This window comes from Salmo salar, chromosome ssa26 (assembly GCF_905237065.1).
Source record: "Salmo salar chromosome ssa26, Ssal_v3.1, whole genome shotgun sequence".
Classification (NCBI taxonomy): domain Eukaryota; kingdom Metazoa; phylum Chordata; class Actinopteri; order Salmoniformes; family Salmonidae; genus Salmo; species Salmo salar.
In genome coordinates, this window is record NC_059467.1 from 16789979 (window position 1) to 16812751 (window position 22773).

At 47.6% G+C, this 22773-nt stretch overlaps 1 protein-coding gene across 1 annotated transcript in view; it reads right to left on the reverse strand.

Moving 5' to 3' along the window:
• LOC106587234 (lysyl oxidase homolog 1) overlaps positions 1–22773 on the reverse strand; it is a 35835-nt gene that overhangs the window by 10585 nt on the left and 2477 nt on the right. Inside the window, exons 2-3 of the mRNA XM_014175431.2 lie at positions 4739–4847; positions 3422–3559 (exon numbers count right to left, since the gene is read on the reverse strand). Of these exons, the coding sequence (XP_014030906.1) occupies positions 3422–3559; positions 4739–4847 (247 nt within the window). The remainder of the gene's footprint in view (positions 1–3421; positions 3560–4738; positions 4848–22773) is intronic.

Here is a 22773-nt window from a genome sequence, read left to right on the forward strand (position 1 = left end):
TTTTAGCATAGCAAGGTTGTGTACAATGGCAACGGAAAGGATGGCTGCCGTTTTATGGGCTCTTGACCAATCGTGCTATTTAGTTTGTTTTTTCGCATTGTTTGCAACTTATTTTATACATAATGTTGCTGCTACTGTCTCTTATGACCGAAAAGAGCTTCTGGACATCAGAACAGCGATTACTCACCTCGAATTGGACAAATAATTTTTCTTTAATGAGTCGGAAGAGAGGGTTTTACTCCAGACACCTGAACAGGCCCTCATCCCCGTCATTCGCAGGAGAAAGAGACTGAGGTTTCGAGGAAGGAGATCGGGGTGCCTTGTGAGGATCTGGCAACGAGAGGCTAATCTGCCTTTGCCATCGGTACCATTGGCCAACGTACAATTGCTGGATAATAAAATAGACAAACCAAAAGCACGTATATCCTACCAACGGGACATTAAAAACTGTAATATCTTATGTTTCACCGACATGAATAACATGAATAACCAACATGAATAGCTGGCGGGTTATACACTGTACCGGCAGGATAGAAAAGCAGCCTCTGGTAAGACAAGGGATGGCACCCTATCAGTAGTTGTAAACAACAGCTGGTGCACGATATCTAAGGAAGTCTCGAGGTTTTACTCGCCTGAGGTAGAGTATCTCATGATAAGCTGTAGTGGCTTCTACCTAGAGAGTTTTGATCTGTATTTTTCATAGCACACAACACCACAGACCGATGCTGGCACTAAAACCGCACTCAATGAGCTGTATACCGCCATAATCAAACAGGAAAATGCTCATCCAGATGCGACGCTCCTAGGGGCCGGGAACTTTAATTCAGGGAAGCTTAAATCAGTTTTACCTAATTTCTATCAGCATGTTAAATGTGCAAACAGAGGGAAAAAAATTCTAGACCAGCTTTACTCCACACACAGAGACGCATACAAAGCTCTCTGTCGCCCTCCATTTGGCAAATCTGACCCTAATTCTATCCTCTTGATTCCTGCTTACAAGCAAAAATTAACGCAGGAAGCACCAGTGACTTGGTCTATAAAAAAATGGTCAGATGAAGCAGTTGCTAAACTACAGGACTGTTTTGCTAGCACAGACTGGAATATGTTCCTGGATTCTTCCGATGGCATTGAGGAGTACACCACATCAGTCACTGGCTTCATCAATAAGTGCATCGAGGATGTTGTTCCCACAGTGACTGTACGTACGTACCCCAACCAGAAGCCATGGATTATGGGCAACATTCGCACTGAGCTAAAGGGTAGAGCTGCCGCTTTCAAGGAGCGGGACTCTAACCCGGAAGCTTATAAGAAATCCCACTATGCCCTCCGGCAAACCATCAAACAGGCAAAGCGTCAATAGAGGACTAAGATTGAATCGTACTACACTGGCTCCGACGCTCGTCAGATGTGGCAGGGCCTGCAAACTATTACAGACTACAAAGGGAAGCACAGCTAAATAACTTCTATGCTCGCTTCGAGGCAAGTAACTGAAACATGCTTGAAAGAATCAGCTGTTCCGGACGAATGTGTGATCATGCTCTCCGCAGCCGATGTGAGTAAGACCTTTAAACATGTCAACATTCACAAGGCCGCAAGGCCAGATGGATTACCAGGACGTGTACTCTGAGCATGCGCTGACCAACTGGCAAGTGTCTTCACTGACATGTTCAACTTCTCCCTGTCTGAGTCTGTAATACCAACATGTAAGTCGCTCTGGATAAGAGCGTCTGCTAAATGACTTAAATGTAAATGTAAATGTAATGTTTCAAGCAGACGACCATAGTCCCTGTGCCCAAGAACACTAAGGTAACTTGCCTAAATGACTACCGACGCGTAGTACCCATGTCTGTAGCCATGAAGTGCTTTGAAAGGCTGGTCATGGCTCACATCAACACCATTATCCCAGAAACCCTAGACCCACTCCAATTTGCATACCTCCCCAACTGATCCACACTGCCCTTTCACACCTGGACAAAAGGAACACCTATGTGAGAATGCTATTCATTGACTACAGCTCAGCGTTCAACCCCATAGTGCCCTCAAAGCTCTTCACTAAGCTAAGGACCGTGTGGTGCAAGGACAACAACCTCTTCCCTCAACATGATCAAGACAAAGGGGATGATTGTGGACTACAGGAAAAGGAGGTCTGAGCACATCCCCATTCTCATCGACGGGGCTGTCATGGAGCAGGCTGAGAGCTTCAAGATCCTTGGCATTCACATCACCAACAAACTATCCTGGTCCAAGCACACCAAGACAGTTGTGAAGAGGGCATGACAAAATATATTCCCCCATAGGAGACTGAAAAGATTTGGCATGGGTCCTCAGACCCTCAAAAGGTTCTATAGCTGCACCATCGAGAGCATCCTGACGGGTTGCTGCTCGGCCTCCGACCACAAGGCACTACAGAGTGTAGTGCGTACAGCCCAGTACATCACTGGGGACAAGCTTCCTGCCATCCAGGATCTCTATACCAGACGGTGTCAGAGGAAGGCCCTAAAATTTGTCAAAGACTCCAGCCACCCTAGTCATAGACTGTTCTCTCTGTTACCGCACGGCAAGCGGTACCGGAGTGCCAAGTCTAGGTCCAAGACGCTTCTAAACAGCTTCTACCCCCAAGCCATAAGACTCCTGAACATCTAACCAAATGACTAACATATTGTCACGTCCTGACCAGTAATAGGGGTTATTTGTTATTATAGGTTGGTCAGGACGTGGCAGGGGGTGTTTGTTTCATGTGGTTTGGGCTATGTATTTAGGTAGAGGGATATTTGTTTTATATGGTTCGGGGTGTGTGTGTATGTAGAGGGGTGTTGGATTTATGTGTTCCAGGGTTTTTGGTTTATGTTCTTGTTTTTGTATTCTAGGGTTTCTATGTTGTGTATTTCTTTGTTGGCCTGGTGTGGCTCTCAATCAGGAAGAGCTGTACATCGTTGTTTCTGATTGAGAGTCATACTTAGGGAGCCTGTTTTCCACCTGTCCCTTTGTGGGAGATTGTTTTTTGCATTGCTGTTTTGTGTAGCCTGCGAAACTGTCTTACTGTTGTTTTTTTTCGTGTTCACCTATAAATAAAATAATGATGAGCACGCAACCCGCTCCGCCTTGGTCTAATCCCTTCGACTACCGTGACACATATGTTACCTCGACTAACCGGTGCCCCCGCACACTGACTCTGTACGGGTACCCCCTTTATATAGCTTCGCTATTGTTATTTTACTGCCGCACTTTAATTATTTATTACTTTTATTTTATTTTAGATTTTTTCTTAAAACTGCATTGTCGGGTAAGGGCTCGTAAGTAAGCATTTCCCTGTAAGGTCTACACCTGTTGTATTCGGCGCATGTGAGAAATACAATTTGATTTGATTTGAGTATCATAAACCAATAGCATATATGGGTTTGGGGAGACACTGGTTACTCACTGATGGCAGCTGTGCCACTCCCAGGTGTGTCGGGGTCGGTTGGGCATGAAGTCAGCTGTCCCCTGGTTCTTAACCCTCTGTGGGAAGCGAAGCAGGACTCTGATGTCATAGTCTGTAGTCTCACCGCTGTAGGCAGTGCTGTGGGGAGACAAACGCAAAGTATGGAATAGCAATGAGTGAAGGAAGGTACAGATGGCTACAGAGAACTAGTCTCCCAAGGGTTGTCCCAGTGAGTTTCTGATACCTCAGGCTCACAATGTGTTCCTGCAACTAGACAGAATTGAGCGGGCCTGGAAAAGCTAGAGGGAAGGAATATGATAAATAAATAATTTACATTACAGTTTACTGTGATTAATCTCCATAGCCTACTGCACACCTTTTCAGTCTTGTAGCAAGGGAATCTTTTTAGTGGACAGGCATACACTGTGTAGAGAGGTCCAGTATGAACACATGTTTTAGAATTGTTATAATAATAACCTGCATTCCAAAGTAGCAGTAAAAATCTTTGTAATTCATCTTATGGCTGTTGTTGACATTGGAGTGTATTACACATTATACAAGGCCATCTGTCCATGATTGCTGATAACACAGACATAATATGAGAGGGCTTCGAGGAATGGCTGTGCTTGAGATGGGAAGGAGTGCAAACAGGAGAGCCAGTGGCACAACAAAGTTCATCGCCATCATTTAAATGCTCTGCAGCCTGGGCAATTGTACCGTACCCATCTAACCCTGGGGCCAAAGTCAGAGGCCCATTATGTGTGCTGCGACTGCAGACCAAACCACTCAGAGAACCATTTACTGACAGGCCAGGATAGATAGACAAGCTTTAGGCTGCGTTTACACAGGCAGCTCAAATCTTATCTTTTGCCCAATTATGGGCAAAAGATATGATCTGATTGGTCAAAAGACCAATTAGTGGCAACATATCCGAATTGTGTAAATGCAGCCTTAGTGACAGGCATAGGTGACCAGATTTTTGTTTATTGATGTTGCACTGTGAACTGGGTTCCAAACTTTATATACTGCAAATTAGATAAGGAGTAACTTTACTAAGCAGGTAGATAAAACAATCCGGTGCTGAGACATTAAATGAGAATATTCACCGATAGGCACATGGAATCTTTCAATCTGCTCTAACTGGAGGAGACTGATTGTCCATCGGCATGTGTATACTGGCTTACAAAAACTGGTGGTCATTTTTCATGCCATTAAAGTGTGCAGAGTGACTACTAACAACACTATGTGTGTTCTCCTCATCCAAAGCAAATACAGACACTTATTAAAACACTTGAAAGGTTGAAAATGGTCTCTTACCTTGCCAAGCATTTCTCCTCGGCAGCACAACGGAGAGAGTACATGTGAGCCCTCTGGATATACGTGGAGGCCTGCACATAGTTGGGATCAGGAACCAGGTCTGGCAAACCTAGAACAATACACTTGGCTCAACACATAGTATCCTTCAACAGCAATTGATTCAATCGTGTTAGTACCAGTATCTTGATGCCAATGTCAATGTTAACAGGTCTGCATCCTCCCTTGACAGAATATAGAGTATTGTTGTGGTGCACCGACCAGTGAGGTCATTCCTCAAATAAAACAGCACAGCTTTACACCCGTTTATCAGCTATATTTAATTCCCCTGCATCGTGTTATTGTAAGGACTTTGATACAGATGCAGTAGAAGGTCCTGCCTTAAATGACATGCAGCTTATAAAGCCTTCATAAACACTGCAAAGATGTGTTACAAATCATCTGTAACCGTATGTCAGGCTTTATCAATGGTTCATAAATGTGGCATAACTGTGTGACATAACCACCAATGTCAAATGTGACACAACCCACCATGTCAAATATGACATAAACCTGTGCTTTATAAAGGGTGGTAGAAGCACCGCTTAATAAAGGTCTTATAAATCATTAAATGGAGGCTTCAGAAAGCATTTATAACCCTGTCATGCATCTTAGTAGAGCATCACAACGGCAGGCTATTGGGTTTGATTCCCAGGACCACCCATACTTAAACATTTATTCACGCATGACTGTAAGTCGCTTTGGATAAAAGCGTCTGCTAAATGTTCTATATTAATTCACTAAAACATTTTTTGGATGGCCCAACCTCTTTCCCTCTTGGGTGCAGAGTCAACATTGGACCTGAACTCAACTTCCTCCAAAATGCTGTGCTGCAGAATGAAACACACTCTAATGTGCAGTCATGCACAGCAAAACACGTTGGTAGGGCCTTTTTCACACTTTTTTTAATAGAAAAACAACCAAATTGGATTTTCTGTGTTCACAACAATGCTGAAACCACATTAGGGGATGACTTTTGAGGTCTGGAAAAAATCAAAGAAACTAAGATTTTTGGGTGTTGTTGACCTTTAATTCAATGAGCATGCCCTGCACTGTTGTTTGGTTTGTGGGTTTTCTGTAGTGAAGTAAGCGCACATGTAATGTGATTTGGGCCCCATTGGAATTGGTTGAGTAAAAGGCCAGCAACACCGTATTATTCAGAGCCCCATGAAATGACACCATCTATACATTCTAGAGACCCTACTGAGTATTCCCTACAATACTAAGCCCATACGTATTCCATATACAGTGATTCGCATTGGGGGCATTTATTTAACCTTGGAACATATTTTAAAACCCAAATTTAATGCAAATGTCACTTAAATATGAAAAATATGAGTCATTTTTAACGTTTAGTCAGTTATTGTTCATTTATCAATAATGGTTATTGACACTTTTCTACTATTACGTTGGGCACTTTTCTTTTTTTTTAAATCAGAAATTCCGTGACACGGAAGTACTTTTTTAGTGTTGCCGACGACACGCTGATCATGTGATGAGTTCAAATGCCCACTTGTGCTGCCACTGGACAGTGAAAAACAAGTAAGTTAACCTTTATATACTGTAATTTAAATGAGTTTGTAGTAGTTAATAAGTGTTGAGTTAGATTACATACTATAGCTACCTCAATTGTTATTTAAAATAATTTTGGTGACTTCACAGGATTTGCTAGCTAGCCGAAATGTAGCTAGCTAGCAGGCTCAGCAAAATACAAATCCCCCTAGATACAGCCGCGTCTCATAGTCACGTCATGATAGTAATATTACGAAGTGAATATAGTTTTCCATCTTCCTTCCCAGTTAGAGTTAATTAACATGAACATATTAGCATCTCCTGGCTTCCATGCATAGCATTGTCACGTCCTGACCAGTAAAATGGGTTATTTGTCATTGTAGTTTGGTCAGGGCGTGGCAGGGGGTGTTTGTTTTGTGTGTTTTGGGTTTAGGTTCCATGTTTTCTATTTCTATGTTTAAATCTAGTTTTCTATTTCTATGTTGGGTTTTTTGGTAGGAACTCCAATTAGAGGCAGCTGGTTGTCGTTGTCTCTAATTGGAGGCCATATTTAGTTGAGGTTTGTTTCACTTGTGTTTTGTGGGTATTATTTTCTGTATAGCCTGTGTGCCTTATGGAACTGTTTTTCGTCGTTTGTTTATTTTGTTTAAGTGTTATCTTTAAATAAATTAAGTATGAGCACAATACCCGCTGCGCCTTGGTCCTATCCTGACGACGCGTATGACAGAACCACCCATCAAAAAAGGACCAAGCAGCGGAAGAAGGAGCAGCAGGAGAAATATTTGGAGTCGTGGACATGGGAGGAGATTTTAGATGGGAACGGACCCTGGAGGCAGGCTGGGGAGTACTGGCGACCGAGGGAGGAACTGAAGGCAGCAAAGGCAGAGCGGCGCTACTATGAGGCGCTGTATAGGCCCAAAGGCAAGTGCGAGAGGCAGCCCCAAAATGTTTTTTTTTGGGGGGGGGCACATGGGAAGTTGGGCAGAGTCAGGGTGGAGTCCTGAGCCAACTCCCCGTGCTTACCGTGGGGAGCGGGTGACGAGGAGAGCACCGAGCGACGCAGAAATGCGCACGGTGTCGCCCATACGCACGCACAGTCCGGTGCGGCCAGTAGGGGCTCTGCAGCGTTGCCGGGCGAGAGTTGGCCGGCAGCCAGGGAGAAGTGTACCGGCGCAGCGAATCTGGCCACCAGTGCGTCTCCTCGGTCCAGCTTACCCTGCGCCTGCTCTACGCACGGCAGCCCTCACTCTCCAGCACAGCCCAGTTCGCCCTGTGCCAGCGCTCTGCCCCTGCCGGGCTACAGTGACCACTCAGCCAGGACGGGGTGTGCCAGCCCTGAGTTCCAGACCACCGGTGCGCCTCCACGGCCCAGTGTGCCCCGTGCCTGCTCTGCGCACCCAGTCTCCTGTAAGTCTCCCCAGTCCGGGGAGACCGGTCCCAACTCCACGCAGGAGGCCTCCAGCGACGCTCCTCAGCCCGGAGCCTCCAGCGACGCTCCTCAGCCCAGAGCCTCCAGCGACGCTCCTCAGCCCGGAGCATCCAGCGACGCTCCTCAGCCAGGAGCCTCCAGCGACACCTCTCAGCCTGGGGCCTCCAGCGACGCCTCTCAGCCCGGGGCCTCCAGCGACGCCTCTCAGCCCGGGGCCTCCAGCGACGCCTCTCAGCCGGGGGCCTCCAGTTACGCCTCTCAGCCCGGGGCCTCCAGCGACGCTCCTCAGCCCGGAGCCTCCAGCGACGCTCCTCAGCCCGGAGCCTCCAGCGACGCTCCTCAGCCCGGAGCCTCCAGCGACGCTCCGCAACCCAGAGCCTCCAGCGATGCTCCTCAGCCAGGAGGCTCCAGCAACGCTTCCCAGTCAGAAGCCTCCAGCGATGCTCCTCAGCCCGGAGCCTCCAGCGACGCTCCTCAGCCCGGAGCCTCCAGCGACGCTCCTCAGCCCGGAGCCTCCAGCGACGCTCCTCAGCCCAAAGCCTCCAGCGACGCTCCTCAGCCAGGAGCCTCCAGCGACGCTTCCCAGTCAGAAGCCTGCAGCGATGCTCCTCAGCCAGGAGCCTCCAGCGACGCTCCTCAGCCAGGAGCCTCCAGCGACGCTCCTCAGCCCAAAGCCTCCAGCGACGCTCCTCAGCCAGGAGCCTCCAGCGACGCTTCCCAGTCAGAAGCCTGCAGCGATGCTCCTCAGCCAGGAGCCTCCAACGACGCTCCTCAGCCAGGAGCCTCCAACGACGCTCCTCAGCCCGGAGCCTCCAGCGACGCTCCTCAGCCCGGTGCCTCCAGCGACGATCCTCAGCCCGGCGCCTCCAGCGACGCTCCTCAGCCAGGAGCCTCCAGTGACGCTCCTCAGCCCGGGGCCTCCAGCGACGCTCCTCAGCCCGGAGCCTCCAGCGACGCTCCTCAGCCCGGAGCCTCCATCGACGCTCATCAGCCAGGAGGCTCCAGCGACGCTTCCCAGTCAGAAGCCTCCAGCGATGCTCCTCAGCCCGGAGCCTCCAGCGACGCTCCTCAGCCCGGCGCCTCCAGCGACGCTCCTCAGCCAGGAGCCTCCAGCGACGCTTCCCAGTCAGAAGCCTCCAGCGATGCTCCTCAGCCAGGAGCCTCCAGCGACGCTCCTCAGCCCGGTCGCCTCCAGCGACGCTTCCCAGTCAGAAGCCTCCAGCGATGCTCCTCAGCCAGGAGCCTCCAACGACGCTCCTCAGCCTGGAGCCTCCAGCGACGCTCCTCAGCCCGGAGCCTCCAGCGACGCTCCGCAGCCCGGAGCCTCCAGCGACGCTCCGCAGCCCGGAGCCTCCAACGACGCTTCTCAGCCAGGAGCCTCCAGCGACGCTCCCCAGCCCGGAGCCTCCAGCGACGCTCCTCAGCCCAAAGCCTTCAGCGACGCTCCTCAGCCAGGAGCCTCCAGCGACGCTTCCCAGTCAGAAGCCTGCAGCGATGCTCCTCAGCCAGGAGCCTCCAACGACGCTCCTCAGCCAGGAGCCTCCAGCGACGCTCCACAGCCCGGAGCCTCCAGCGACGCTCCTCAGCCCGGTGCCTCCAGCGACGATCCTCAGCCCGGGCGCCTCCAGCGACGCTCCTCAGCCAGGAGCCTCCAGTGACGCTCCTCAGCCCGGGGCCTCCAGCGACGCTCCTCAGCCCAGAGCCTCCAGCGACGCTCCTCAGCCCGGCGCCTCCATCGACGCTCATCAGCCAGGAGCCTCCAGCGACGCTTCCCAGTCAGAAGCCTCCAGCGATGCTCCTCAGCCCGGAGCCTCCAGCGACGCTCCTCAGCCCGGCCGCCTCCAGCGACGCTCCTCAGCCAGGAGCCTCCAGCGACGCTTCCCAGTCAGGAAGCCTCCAGCGATGCTCCTCAGCCAGGAGCCTCCAGCGACGCTCCTCAGCCCGGCGCCTCCAGCGACGCTTCCCAGTCAGAAGCCTCCAGCGATGCTCCTCAGCCAGGAGCCTCCAACGACGCTCCTCAGCCTGGAGCCTCCAGCGACGCTCCTCAGCCCGGAGCCTCCAGCGACGCTCCGCAGCCCGGAGCCTCCAGCGACGCTCCTCAGCCCGGAGCCTCCATCGACGCTCATCAGCCAGGAGGCTCCAGCGACGCTTCCCAGCCCGGAGCCTCCAGCGACGCTCCTCAGCCCAAAGCCTTCAGCGACGCTCCTCAGCCAGGAGCCTCCAGCGACGCTCCTCAGCCCGGAGCCTCCAGCGACGCTCCTCAGCCCGGAGCCTCCAGCGACGCTCCTCAGCCCGGAGCCTCCATCGATGCTCCTCAGCCAGGAGGCTCCAGCGACGCTTCCCAGTCAGAAGCCTCCAGCGATGCTCCTCAGCCCAGAGCCTCCAGCGACGCTCCTCAGCCCGGCGCCTCCAGCGACGCTCCTCAGCCAGGAGCCTCCAGCGACGCTTCCCAGTCAGAAGCCTCCAGCGATGCTCCTCAGCCAGGAGCCTCCAGCGACGCTCCTCAGCCCGGCGCCTCCAGCGACGCTTCCCAGTCAGAAGCCTCCAGCGATGCTCCTCAGCCAGGAGCCTCCAGCGACGCTCCTCAGCCCGGCGCCTCCAGTGACGCTCCTCAGCCCGGCGCCTCCAGCGACGCTCCTCAGCCCGGCGCCTCCAGCGACGCTCCTCAGCCCGGCGCCTCCAGCGACGCTCCTCAGCCAGGAGCCTCCAGCGACGCTCCTCAGCCCGGCGCCTCCAGCGACGCTCCTCAGCCCGGCGCCTCCAGCGACGCTCCTCAGCCCGGACGCCTCCAGCGACGTCTCCGCAGCCTGGAGCCTCCAGCGACGTTCTCCAGCCTGGAGCCTCCAGCGACGCTCCTCAACCCGGAGCCTCCAGCGACGCTCTCAGCCCGGAGTCTCCAGCGACGCCTCTCAGCCCGGGGCCTCCAGCGACGCCTCTCAGTTCGGGGCCTCCAGCGACGCCTCTCAGCCCGGGGCCTCCAGCGACGCCTCTCAGCCCGGGGCCTCCAGCGACGCCTCTCAGCCCGAGGCCTCCAGCGACCCCTCTCAGCCCGAGGCCTCCAGCGACGCCTCTCAGCCCGGGGCCTCCAGCGACGCCTCTCAGCCCGGGGCCTCCAGCGACGCCTCTCAGCCGGGGGCCTCCAGTTACGCCTCTCAGCCCGGGGCCTCCAGCGACGCCTCTCAGCCGGGGGCCTCCAGCGACGCCTCTCAGCCCGGGGTCTCCAGCGATGCCGCACAGTCCAAAGTCTTCTGAACGGGAGCTACGCCCAGAGCCAGAGCCACCTCCGTAGTGGGAGGATTGGGAAGGGGGGGTGTAGCACAGCTCCCTTCCCTCCCTTCAAGTTTGGGGTCGTTTTTCTGGGGTTTTTGTTTTTGAGGTGCATTCGGGGTCTGCACCTTTGGGGGGGGGGTGCTGTCACGTCCTGACCAGTAAAAGGGGTTATTTGTCATTGTAGTTTGGTCAGGGCGTGGCAGGGGGTGTTTGTTTTGTGTGTTTGTGTTTTTGGTTTAGGTTCTATGTTTTCTATTTCTATGTTTAAATCTAGTTTTCTATTTCTGTGTTGGGTTTTTTGGTAGGACCTCCAATTAGAAGCAGCTGGTTGTCGTTGTCTTTAATTGGAGGCCATATTTAGTTGAGGTTTGTTTCACTTGTGTTTTGTGGGTGGTTATTTTCTGTATAGCCTGTGTGCCTTATGGAACTGTTTTTCGTCGTTTGTTTAAGCGTTATCTTTAAATAAATTAAGTATGAGCACTATACCCGCTGCCCCTTTGTACTATCCTTACGACGCCTATGACAAGCATACAAGCCACTGATGCAGACCTTTAAAACATCTACATTTTAAAAAGTCAATAAATCCATTAAAGAATAGTATACACCATCACAATAAATCCATTATTTATTTTAGACAAATCTAAAGAAACATGATATGAAGAAAATGTAGTCTATTTCAGAAAAACAGAATTGCATATTCTGTGCTCTCCTTTATGTTAGGCCCTGATCTGGCTATGCCATATGGCTGTGGGCTACACTAGTTCCTCACTACATATCCGTCGCCAAACCCACTGGTCATCTATAAGTCTTTGCTAGGTAAAGCCCCGCCTTATCTCAGCTCACTGGTCACCATAACAACACCCACCCGTAGCATGCGCTCCAGCAGGTATATTGCACTGGTCATCCCCAAAGCCAACACTTCCTTTGGCCGGCTTTCCTTCCAGTTCTCTGCTGCCAATGACTGGAACAAATAGCAAAAATCTCTGAAGCTGGAGTCTTATATCTCCCTCTCTATCTTTAAGCATCAGCTGTCAGAGCAGCTTACCGATCACTGTACCTATACACAGCCAATCTGTAAATAACACACCCAACTACCTCATCCCCGTATTATTACTTACCCTCTTGCTCTTTTGCACCCCAGTATCTCTACTTGCACATCATCATCTGCACATCTATCACTCCGGTATTAATGCTAAATTGTAATTATTTTGCCTCTATGACCTATTTATTGCCTACCTCCCTACTCTTCTACATTTGCACACACTGTACATAGATTTGTATATTTTTATTTTCTTTTGTGTTATTGACTGTATATTTGTTTATATGTAACTCTGTGTTGTTGTTTTAGTTGCACTGCTTTGCTTTATCTTAGCCAGGTCGCAGTTGTAAAGGAGAACTTGTTCTCAACTGGCCTACCTGGTTAAATAAAGGTGAAATAAAAAAAATAATACATTTAGCAGACAAGATTTGCTTAGAATTCCATTGCATTATTTTATATTATTTTATAGTATGAAGAATACAGAACATAAAATAGAAAGGATATTTTCTCCAAATGATTTCTGAGGGAGTACACACACGGCTATTCAGTGTTGAGTGGTTAACAAATAAACAAGTCCTCCTATATGCTTAATTTAGAGTTAATTATGCAACTTTAGTTGTGATACAAACATTGGGCTACATGTTTGAATTATTTTTGTATTGTACTGTCACGTGCTCCATCGTCAGACGAAACAGAGAAATCATCGTCTGAGAAAGTGGACCAATACGCAGCGGGGTTATGTGTACTCATCTTCTCTATTTCTGGATAAAAAGGCAAACCGTAAACCAAAAACACGTAGACAAGAAAATAACAAAAACGAGGACGAACAGTTTCACAGGCTATATAATGACAACAGCAGCGCGAAATACAACTACCCCAAAATACAAACAAAACTCATACCTATATATAGGACTCTCAATCAAAGGCAACTACAAACACCTGCCTCCAATTGAGAGTCCAACACCCAATTACCTAACATAGAAATACTAAACTAGAGATAACATAGAAATACAGAAAAACATAACCCAAAACCCGGAAATAATAAAACAAACACCCTTCTATTCAAACCACCACCCCGAACCAACCAAAACAAATACCCTCTGCCACGTCCTGACCAAACTACAATACAAATAATACCTAAATACTGATCAGGACGTGACATTACCCCTCCCTAAAGGTGCAGACCCCGGATGCACCTCAACAAAAAAATAAAAAAATAAACCCCTAACTAAAGGGAGGGAAGGGAGGGTGGCTGCCGTCAACGACGGCACCTGTGCTACACCCCCCTTACCCAACCCACCTATACTGGAGGTGGCTTAGGTTCTGGCCTACTGTCCTCCAGACTGTAGGCAGAGTCTCTTGTCTCCGGACCGTAGGCAGACTCACTCAGTTCCGGGTCGTAGGCAGACTCATTCAGTTCTGGGCTGTAAGCAGACTCACACAATTCAAAGTTATTGTAAACTTCATTCTGATGCGGACCGCAGGCAGACTCACTCGGTTCCGGGTCGCGGGCAGACTCACTCGGTTCCGGGTCGCGGGCAGACTCACTCGGTTCCGGGTCGCGGGCAGACTCACTCGGTTCCGGGTCGCGGGCAGACTCACTCGGTTCCGGACAGTGGGCCGTCTCCCCTGGTTCCGGACAGTGGGCCGTCTCCCCTGGTTCCGGACAGTGGGTTGTCTCACCTGGTTCCGGACAGTGGGCCGTCTCACCTGGTGCCGGACAGTAGGCCGTCTCACCTGGTGCCGGACAGTGGGCCGTCTCACCTGGTGCCGGACAGTGGGCCGTCTCACCTGGTGCCGGACAGTGGGCCGTCTCACCTGGTGCCGGACACTCTGGACGAGGAACTGTTGCCGGACACTCTGGACGAGGCACTGTTGCCGGACACTCTGGACGAGGCACTGTTGCCGGACACTCTGGACGAGGCACTGTTGCCGGACACTCGGGCCTGGTCTGACGCACTGGAAGCCTGATGCGTGGGGCTGGTAGTGGAGGTACCAGCCTGGGGACACGCACCTCAGGGCTAATGCGGGGAGCAGGAACCGGCCGAGTTGGAGTGGGCTGACGCACTGGAAGCCTGACGCGTGGTGCTGGTACTGGACGTGCCAGCCTGGAGACACGCACCTCAAGGCTAGTGCGTGTGACGGGAAACACTGGACCGTAGAGGCGCACTGGCGGTCTCGAGCGCAGGACTGGCATCACCCCTACTGGCTGGATGCCCACTTTCCCCTGGCACATGCGGGGCGCTGGTACTGCGCATACCGGCCTGAAAATACCCGGCCTCGCCACAGCACCCATCACCCCGAAGCACGGGACCTGTCCAGTCATATGTCGCCCAAAAACGTTATGGGGATTTGGCCTGGGGCTCAATCCTCGCCCAGCCAAACTACCCGTGTGCCCCCCCCAAAAAAATATTGGGGCTGCCTCTCGGGCTCCCTTCCCAGCCATGTTCCCCGGTCCTCACTAGACTTCCTCCATGGACCCTCTCCGGCCAGAATCTGCTCCCAAGTCCATTTCTCCCGTTGGTCCAACTCAAATTCACGTCGCTCCTTTCTCCGCTGCTTGGTCTTTTTGTGGTGGGTAGTTCTGTCATGTTCTCCGTCGTCAGACGAAACAGAGAAATCATCGTCTGAGAAAGTGGACCAATATGCAGCGGGGTTATGTGTACTCATGTTCTTTATTTCTGGATAAGAAGGCAAACCGTAAACCAAAAACACGTAGACAAGAAAATAACAAAAACGAGGACGAACAGTTTCACAGGCTATAATGACAACAGCAGTGCGAAATACAACTACCCACAAAATACAAACAAAACTCATACCTATATATAGGACTCTCAATCAAAGGCAACTACAAACACCTGCCTCCAATTGAGAGTCCAACACCCAATTACCTAACATAGAAATACTAAACTAGAGACAACATAGAAATACAGAAAAACATAACCCAAAACCCGGAAATAATAAAACAAACACCCTTCTAATCAAACCACCACCCCGAACCAACCAAAACAAATACCCTCTGCCACGTCCTGACCAAACTACAATACAAATAATACCTAAATACTGATCAGGACGTGACATGTACCCCATTTTTTTCCACCAATTTCAATCTTGTCTCATCGCTGCAACTCCCCAACGGGCTCGGGAGGCAAAGGTCGAGTCATGCGTCCTCTGAAACTTGACCCGCCAAACCACACATCCTAACACCCACCCGCACCAATGTGTCGGAGAGAACACTGTTCAACTGACGACAAGGTCAGCCTGCAAGCACCCGACCCACACAAGGAGTCGCTAGAGCACAATGAGCCAAGAAAAGCCCCCCTGGCCAAATTCTCCCCTAACCCGGTCGACACTGGGCCAATTGTGGACCGCCCTATGGGACTCCCATCACAGCCGGTTGTGATACAGCCTGGGATCGAACCTGGTTCTGTAGTGACACCTGTAGCGATGCAGTGCCTTAGACCGCTGCACCACTCAGGAGGCCTATATGTTTAGATTTTTAATACATTCTAAGAGTGCATGATGCGACTCTAATGATTATTTGAAAAAAGTTGCATGAATGGCATGAGCTCTAGTTTGTTTCTTGCACAGGCTGCATACACCTCATCAGTCTCTCATTCACAATTTGACAAGCACTTGATAATGCCTCAAATTTCCCCCTAAAAAAAATCCATGCCTTCTTCGGCCAGCGGCCGTTGTGCCCTTGGGCTGAATATAATAATTATAATTCCCATCACCCGGCTGCGTGCTCCGAAGCTCCTCTCACTTCCATGGCTCTCTCAGATATCTTAATTCTTATTAACCAATGCCCGTCACGTGATCTGTTTCTTCCCCCAGGCATCTCAGCACCTATAGGCTACAAGTGAAGAGAGACACATTGGGGACGCAACTGCGCGTCCTTCTTATCGAATTCTGAGGCGCATATTGAAGATATTGGAATAACTGTACATACACATTTACTTTTCGTCAGCCAACAAGATGAGTAGGCCTAACGAACAGCAAAGCACTAGCCTATGTCAATATTCTATCCCCCATAGTATAAAAGTTGACCTATTCTATTGGTCAACTTGTCCTTATGTGCGAGAAATAAAAATGTCAAACATAGTCTGGGACAGTTGTGGGATGCGATAGATCGATATTAATACAACCACTTGCATCATATATTTTTTTTAAGTAAATGTAGTTTACTGTAGCTTACAATGTTGATAAACTATTAGACCATTTTTTCACATTATAAGCGCAGCAATGTGCACATGGCAGTAGGCTATAGGCACGAATGTTCCAAACTGTTATCAAAATTAGCAGGAAAAACACCATTCTCAAAAGTGACCGCAAATGTGATTATGCACGTAATTCTTTATTATGAAGGTGCATTTTTATGGTGAAAAGTATCTTCCCCAAACTTGAAACTCACGCGCTGCCTATGTATGCCAGTTAGGCTCTACACCGGTTGTAAAACGGATTAATGTGCTTCATTTTAAGAAGTCATTTGGCTACTTTAGTTGTGATTCAAACCTTATGATACAAAACATATAGGCCTATGGGCTAGGCTACATGACGTGTGCGACTATGATTTTAGAGGGTAAATCAGTTTAGTATTGCAGATAGATTGTGGCTTCCATCAAAGTAATTGTCTGCGTCATTTCCATTCCCCCATATATATTTTTGTAAATATACACCACCGTTCAAATGTTTGGGGGCACATTTTTGGTCCATTAAAATAACATCAAATTGATCAGAAGTACAGTGTAGTTGTATGTTGTAAGTGACTATTGTAGCTGAAAACGGCCGATTTTTAATGGAATAGTTTAGTTTGAGAAACAGATGCCTCACAAGTCCTCAACTGGTAGCCTCCTTAAATAGTACCCGCAAAACACCAGTTTCAACGTCAACAGTGAAGAGGCGACACCGGGATGCTGGTCTTCCTCTGTCCAGTGTCTTTGTTCTTTTGCCCACCTTAATCTTTGTGCCGCCAAGTTACATATGGCGGCACATTCAGATAGGTGGAAATAAGGGTCCTGTGGTCAGTTGTCAGGAATCACTAATTACAGTACATTCCAGATGATAATCTTAGCAGAATTAGTACTCCCTCCCTATAGGTCACTACAGATTCTGATCTTAGTGTATAGAAAAAAGATAATCATGCCAAGAAAAATAAAATGAGTATACATGAATGAGTCAATCATTCTTTTAAAAATTCTTCCCCTCGAACCTGAATGTGAAAGTGAAAACATGGTTGGTACACACAGGGAGAAATTATGGTAAGACGCTGGGGCTTTCCTAATATGATGTGATGTTTCATGACACTAATCCTAATATGAACTTGTCATTCCATGTTAACCTTTGGCATGAAAAATACATTCAGACTATTCATATCTGGAGGGGATAATGCTAAGCATTAGAACATCGACTTCACCAGAATACTAGACTTACAATTATGTTCTACTACAGTATCCAAAGTTTATATTTCATATTTGTTGTAGGCTCCTAGTAATCAAACATTTTAAGATCTTTCACATTTATGCAAGAAAATGTGAGAGATGGAGGGATAGAGAGAGAGAGAGAGAGAGAGAGAGAGAGAGAGAGAGAGAGAGAGAGAGAGAGAGAGAGAGAGAGACAGAGAAACACGCTAAGGTAAAACAACAATGATCTCACACCCCGCTGTTCCTAAACTGGGCCAGTGACTGACTCTGTCAGAGAAACAGAAGAATAAATAAAAAAGCAGGCCTGAGTTGTCAGAGCTAATGTGTGTCCCATTTCCAGTAAAGGGCATGCCAGAAAGGGTCACTGGGATACCTTAACACCACCCCCTTCCCTCCCCCTTTACATCAACCTCAAAGGCCAGACATCCACTTAAATGTGAACCAGTTGGAGCAACATAAAGTCAATCCCAAGTTTTGACCTCTGGTAGCATAAAAAAAACTACCATCTGCTTCATTTTGGTTCCAGTAAAATTGACAAAACAGTAAAACAACTGAAGGCATATGGGGATATGATATTTAGCGTTGTGCTTTTCTATTCCCACTCTGTCGTTACTGTTGTTTACAGCAGGCCTTGGATACAATTTGTTTATAGGAATTCTACAGAGAAAGCTTCCTATCTCCTCTGCCTGTTTAACGTCCAGGTGTGCCTTCCCCAGTTTAGACACAGGTTCAAGTGAGGGTTCTGTCTTTCCAAGCACTGTGTACACATCCTATTTGTCATCTCTCTCTGAAGCAGACTTACAGGCCACGGGAAGCTTCCTGGGGCAGACCATGTAAACACTGTAAGGCCTGTGTGAAATGCAGAGGTTTTCCATCCAGCAGCGGATTCTTCTCCCTCTTCTTTCGGCAAGGCCTTTGTTCTCTGGCCCCCTAATCTCCGGAAACTGGAAATTGGGTATTTTTCAGAGGGATAAAGTGTGTCTGAACCAAAAGCTGATCCTCCCTCGAAAGCATTTGACAAGGCTACATACTGTATCATATTCTAAATGGGGCACTAGAGAAAATATGTTGGATTTTGCCATTTCTTTAATAATGTCTTTCCCTGAAAGTGTACAATACACAACATGCAAACTCATCCCTTTTACTAAGTCAATGGCATGTCATTTCTTTTTGAGAACAACTCTTTCATTATAGTGGGTGCATGTGAGAATATGTGAGAGCTTAAGAGTGGTGAGAGAATAGAGTGCAATACAAATATTGCACTATATAATAGTTTGTGATGGTTGCAGTCACAGCACTATGTGAACAAGACAAGTCCGAGCCTATTGCAACACACCAACACAGGTTCTTTCCACCACCTAATTTTATCTTGTTCCCATTAACCTGTTTGGGATAGGGGGCAGTATTTTCACGGCCGGATAAAAAACATACCCGATTTAATCTGGTTACTACTCCTGCCCAGAAACTAGAATATGCATATAATTATTGGCATTGGATAGAAAACACTCTAAAGTTTCTAAAACTGTTTGAGTGGTGTCTGTGAGTATAACAGAACTCATATGGCAGGCCAAAACCTGAGAAGATTCTATACAGGACCCTGTCTGACAATTGTTTCTACTTCTAGGGCATCTCTATCAAAAATACAGCATCTCTGCTGTAACGTGACATTTTCTAAGGCTTTCATTGGCTCTCAGAAGGCGCCAGAAAGTTGAATGAGAGCTCTCCAGTCTCTGGGCGAAAAACAGCAGGGGTTTTTGTGAGTGGTCTTTCTGGGAACAATGACACTGGTGCGCGCGTGCACGAGACGACTCCATTTTTTCTTTCAGTGTTTGAACGAATACAACGTTGCGCGGTTGGAATATTATCGCTATTTTACGAGAAAAATTGCATAAAAATGTATTTTAAACAGCGTTTGACATGCTTCGAAGTACGGTAATGGAATATTTTGAAATTGTTTGTCACGAAACGCGCCGGCGCGTCACCCTTCGGATAGTGACTTGAACGCACGAACAAAACGGAGCTATTTGGATATAACAATGGATTATTTCGAACCAAAACAACATTTGTTGTTGAAGTAGAAGTCCTGGGAGTGCATTCTGACGAAGAACAGCAAAGGTAATCCAATTTTTCTTATAGTAAATCTGAGTTTGGTGAGGGCCAAACTTGGTGGGTGTCAAATTAGCTAGCCGTGATGGCTGGGCTATCTACTCAGAATATTGCAAAATGTGCTTTCCCCCGAAAAGCTATTTTAAAATCTGACACCGCGATTGCATAAAGGGGTTCTGTATCTATAATTCTTAAAATAATTGTTATGTATTTTGTGAACGTTAATCGTGAGTAATTTAGTAAATTCACCGGAAGTTCGCGGTGCATATGCTAGTTCTGAACAAAACATGCTAATGTAAAAAGCTGTTTTTTGATATAAATATGAACTTGATTGAACAAAACATGCATGTATTGTATAACATAATGTCCTAGGAGTGTCATCTGGTGAAGATCATCAAAGGTTAGTGCTGCATTTAGCTGTGGTTTTGGTTTTTGTGACATATATGCATGCTTGGAAAATGGCTGTGTGATTATTTTTGGGAGGGTACTCTCCTGACATAATCTAATGTTTTGCTTTCGTTGTAAAGCCTTTTTGAAATCGGACAATGTGGTTAGATAAAGGAGAGTCTTATCTTTCAAATGGTGTAAAATAGTCATATGTTTGAGAAATTGAAATTATAGCATTTTTAAGGTTTTTCGTATTTCGCGCCATGCGCTACCATTGGATATTGGCGGAACGTCTGTCCATATTAAGGCCATTTGGCAATAAACAAGACAAGACAAGTTACTACTTATCCTGTTATGGCTAGGGGGCAGTATTTTCACGGCCGGATAAAAAATGTACCCGATTTAATAATCTGATTATTACTCCTGCCCAGAAACTAGAATATGCATAGAATTATTAGCTTTGGATAGAAAACACTCCAAAGTTTCTAGAACTGTTTGAATGGTGTCTGTGAGTATAACAGAACTCATTTGGCAGGCCAAAACCTGAGAAGATTCCATGCAAGAAGTGCCCTGTCTGACGATTTCTTGGCCTTCTTGATTGTCTCTATCCAATACAGGGGATCTCTGCTGTTACGTGACACTTCCTACGGCTCCCATGGGCTCTCAGAAGGCGGCAAAAAGCTGAATCGTGGCATTGCAGGCTCTGGCTGAAAAACATTAGCGCGTTTGGATAGTGGCTGGTCACAGTACTGTGAGACTCAGGCTCGTGCACGAGTTGACTCCATGTTTTATCTTTGAACGAAAACCACCACTCCCGGTCGGAATATTATCGCTTTTTTTACGAGAAAAATTGCATAAAAATAGATTTTAAACAGCGGTTGACATGCTTCGAAGTACGGTAATGGAATATTTAGAATTTGTTTGTCACGAAATGCGTCGTGCGCGTGACCCTTCGTCACCCTTGGATAGTGTCTTGAACGCACGAACAAAACGCCGCTATTTGGATATAACAATGGATTATTTTGAACCAAACCAACATTTGTTATTGAAGTAGCAGTCCTGGGAGTGCATTCTGACGAAGAACACCAAAGGTAATCAAACTTTTCTAATAGTAAATCGGAGTCTGGTGAAGGCTAAACTTGCTGGGTGTCTAAATAGCTAGCCCTGTGATGCCGGGCTATGTACTCAGAATATTGCAAAATGTGCTTTCACCGAAAAGCTATTTTAAAATCGGACACCTCGATTGCACAAAGGAGTTCTGTATCTATAATTCTTAAAATAATTGTTATGTTTTTTGTGAACGTTTATCGTGAGTAATTTAGTAAATTCACCGGAAGTGTTCAGTGGGAATGCTAGTTCTGAACGTCACATGCTAATGTAAAAAGCTGGTTTTTGATATAAATATGAACTTGATTGAACAAAACATACATGTATTGTATAACATAATGTCCTAGGGTTGTCATCTGATGAAGATCATCAAAGGTTAGTGCTGCATTTAGCTGTGGTTTTGTTTTTTGTGACATTATATGCTAGCTTGAAAAATGGGTGTCTGATTATTTCTGGCTGGGTACTCTGCTGACATAATCTAATGTTTTGCTTTCGCTGTAAAGCCTTTTTGAAATCGGACAGTGTGGTTAGATAAAGGAGAGTCTTGTCTTTAAAATGCTGTAAAATAGTCATATGTTTGAAAAATTTAAGTTTTTGTATTTTTGAGGAATTTGTAATTCGCGCCACGCCTATCATTGGATATTGGAGCAGGTGTTCCGCTAGCGGAACGTCTAGATGTAAGAGGTAACTCTATTGATAACTCAATACAGTAACACTTCCCACTGGGCAAAAACTAGTTGAATCGACGTTGTTTCACATTGGTTAACAACTCAACCAAATATAAATCAAAACTAGACATTGAACTGATGTCTGTGCCCAGTGGAATTATTTGGATAGTCCATATGTAGATGCTCTACAGACTATCTACAGACTATCACTAACATTTCAACTAACTATCTACTAACCCTAACCCTAATCCTAAACTTAACCCTTACCCTAACCCTAACCCTAAACTTAACCCTTACCCTAACCCTAGCCCTTGCCCTAATGTTGCTTATCAACAGATAGTTTGTTGATGGTATGACCATCCGTAGAGCATCTACAGATGGACTAGCCAGACTATCCAAATAAAATGTGACCCTCAATACTTCTGTATCCAATCTCTCTTTGATTTGTGTCCTTGTATTCATTTGAGTGGGAACAAAGCGAACCGGTCTCCACATTTGAAGGTATGTCAGTTAAATTGGAATCCCTTGCAGCCTGCCTTTGCTTCTATTGACTGTCAGCCCATTGGAAGAACTTCCATCACATTGATTAAATGGCGTGTGAGAAAGCTGAGGCATCTGCACACATGTTGGCTGCTTCTAGGACAGAGAAGAATGCTTCCACATTCCTATGTCTTAATGAGTGAGACTGAGTTAGGAACTGAAGCACATGGCACATTAAAGAGCCTGATGCACAGCCAGTCCAGGCAGAGGAATAGAGATATGTGTAAGTCAATCTTCCATGCTCCTAACGAGAGGAGAGGATCCCATCTGATGTCCCACCCCCTCAGGCCGTGGAGGCTCCTAGCAGCTAGAACAGAGAAAACGCCCACACACGTGTTGGCAATTGCGTCACTTTTCGCCACACGGCTTCAGTTACTCTAAATAAATGTTTTCCACATTGCCAACTTTGGGTTCCAATAATAAAGTCGGTGTCCACCCCCTACCCTCACCCTACTCACTAACCCAGCCCTGTGATTGGCTCTCAGAACAGAGTCTATCAATTACCCATGGTTTTCAAG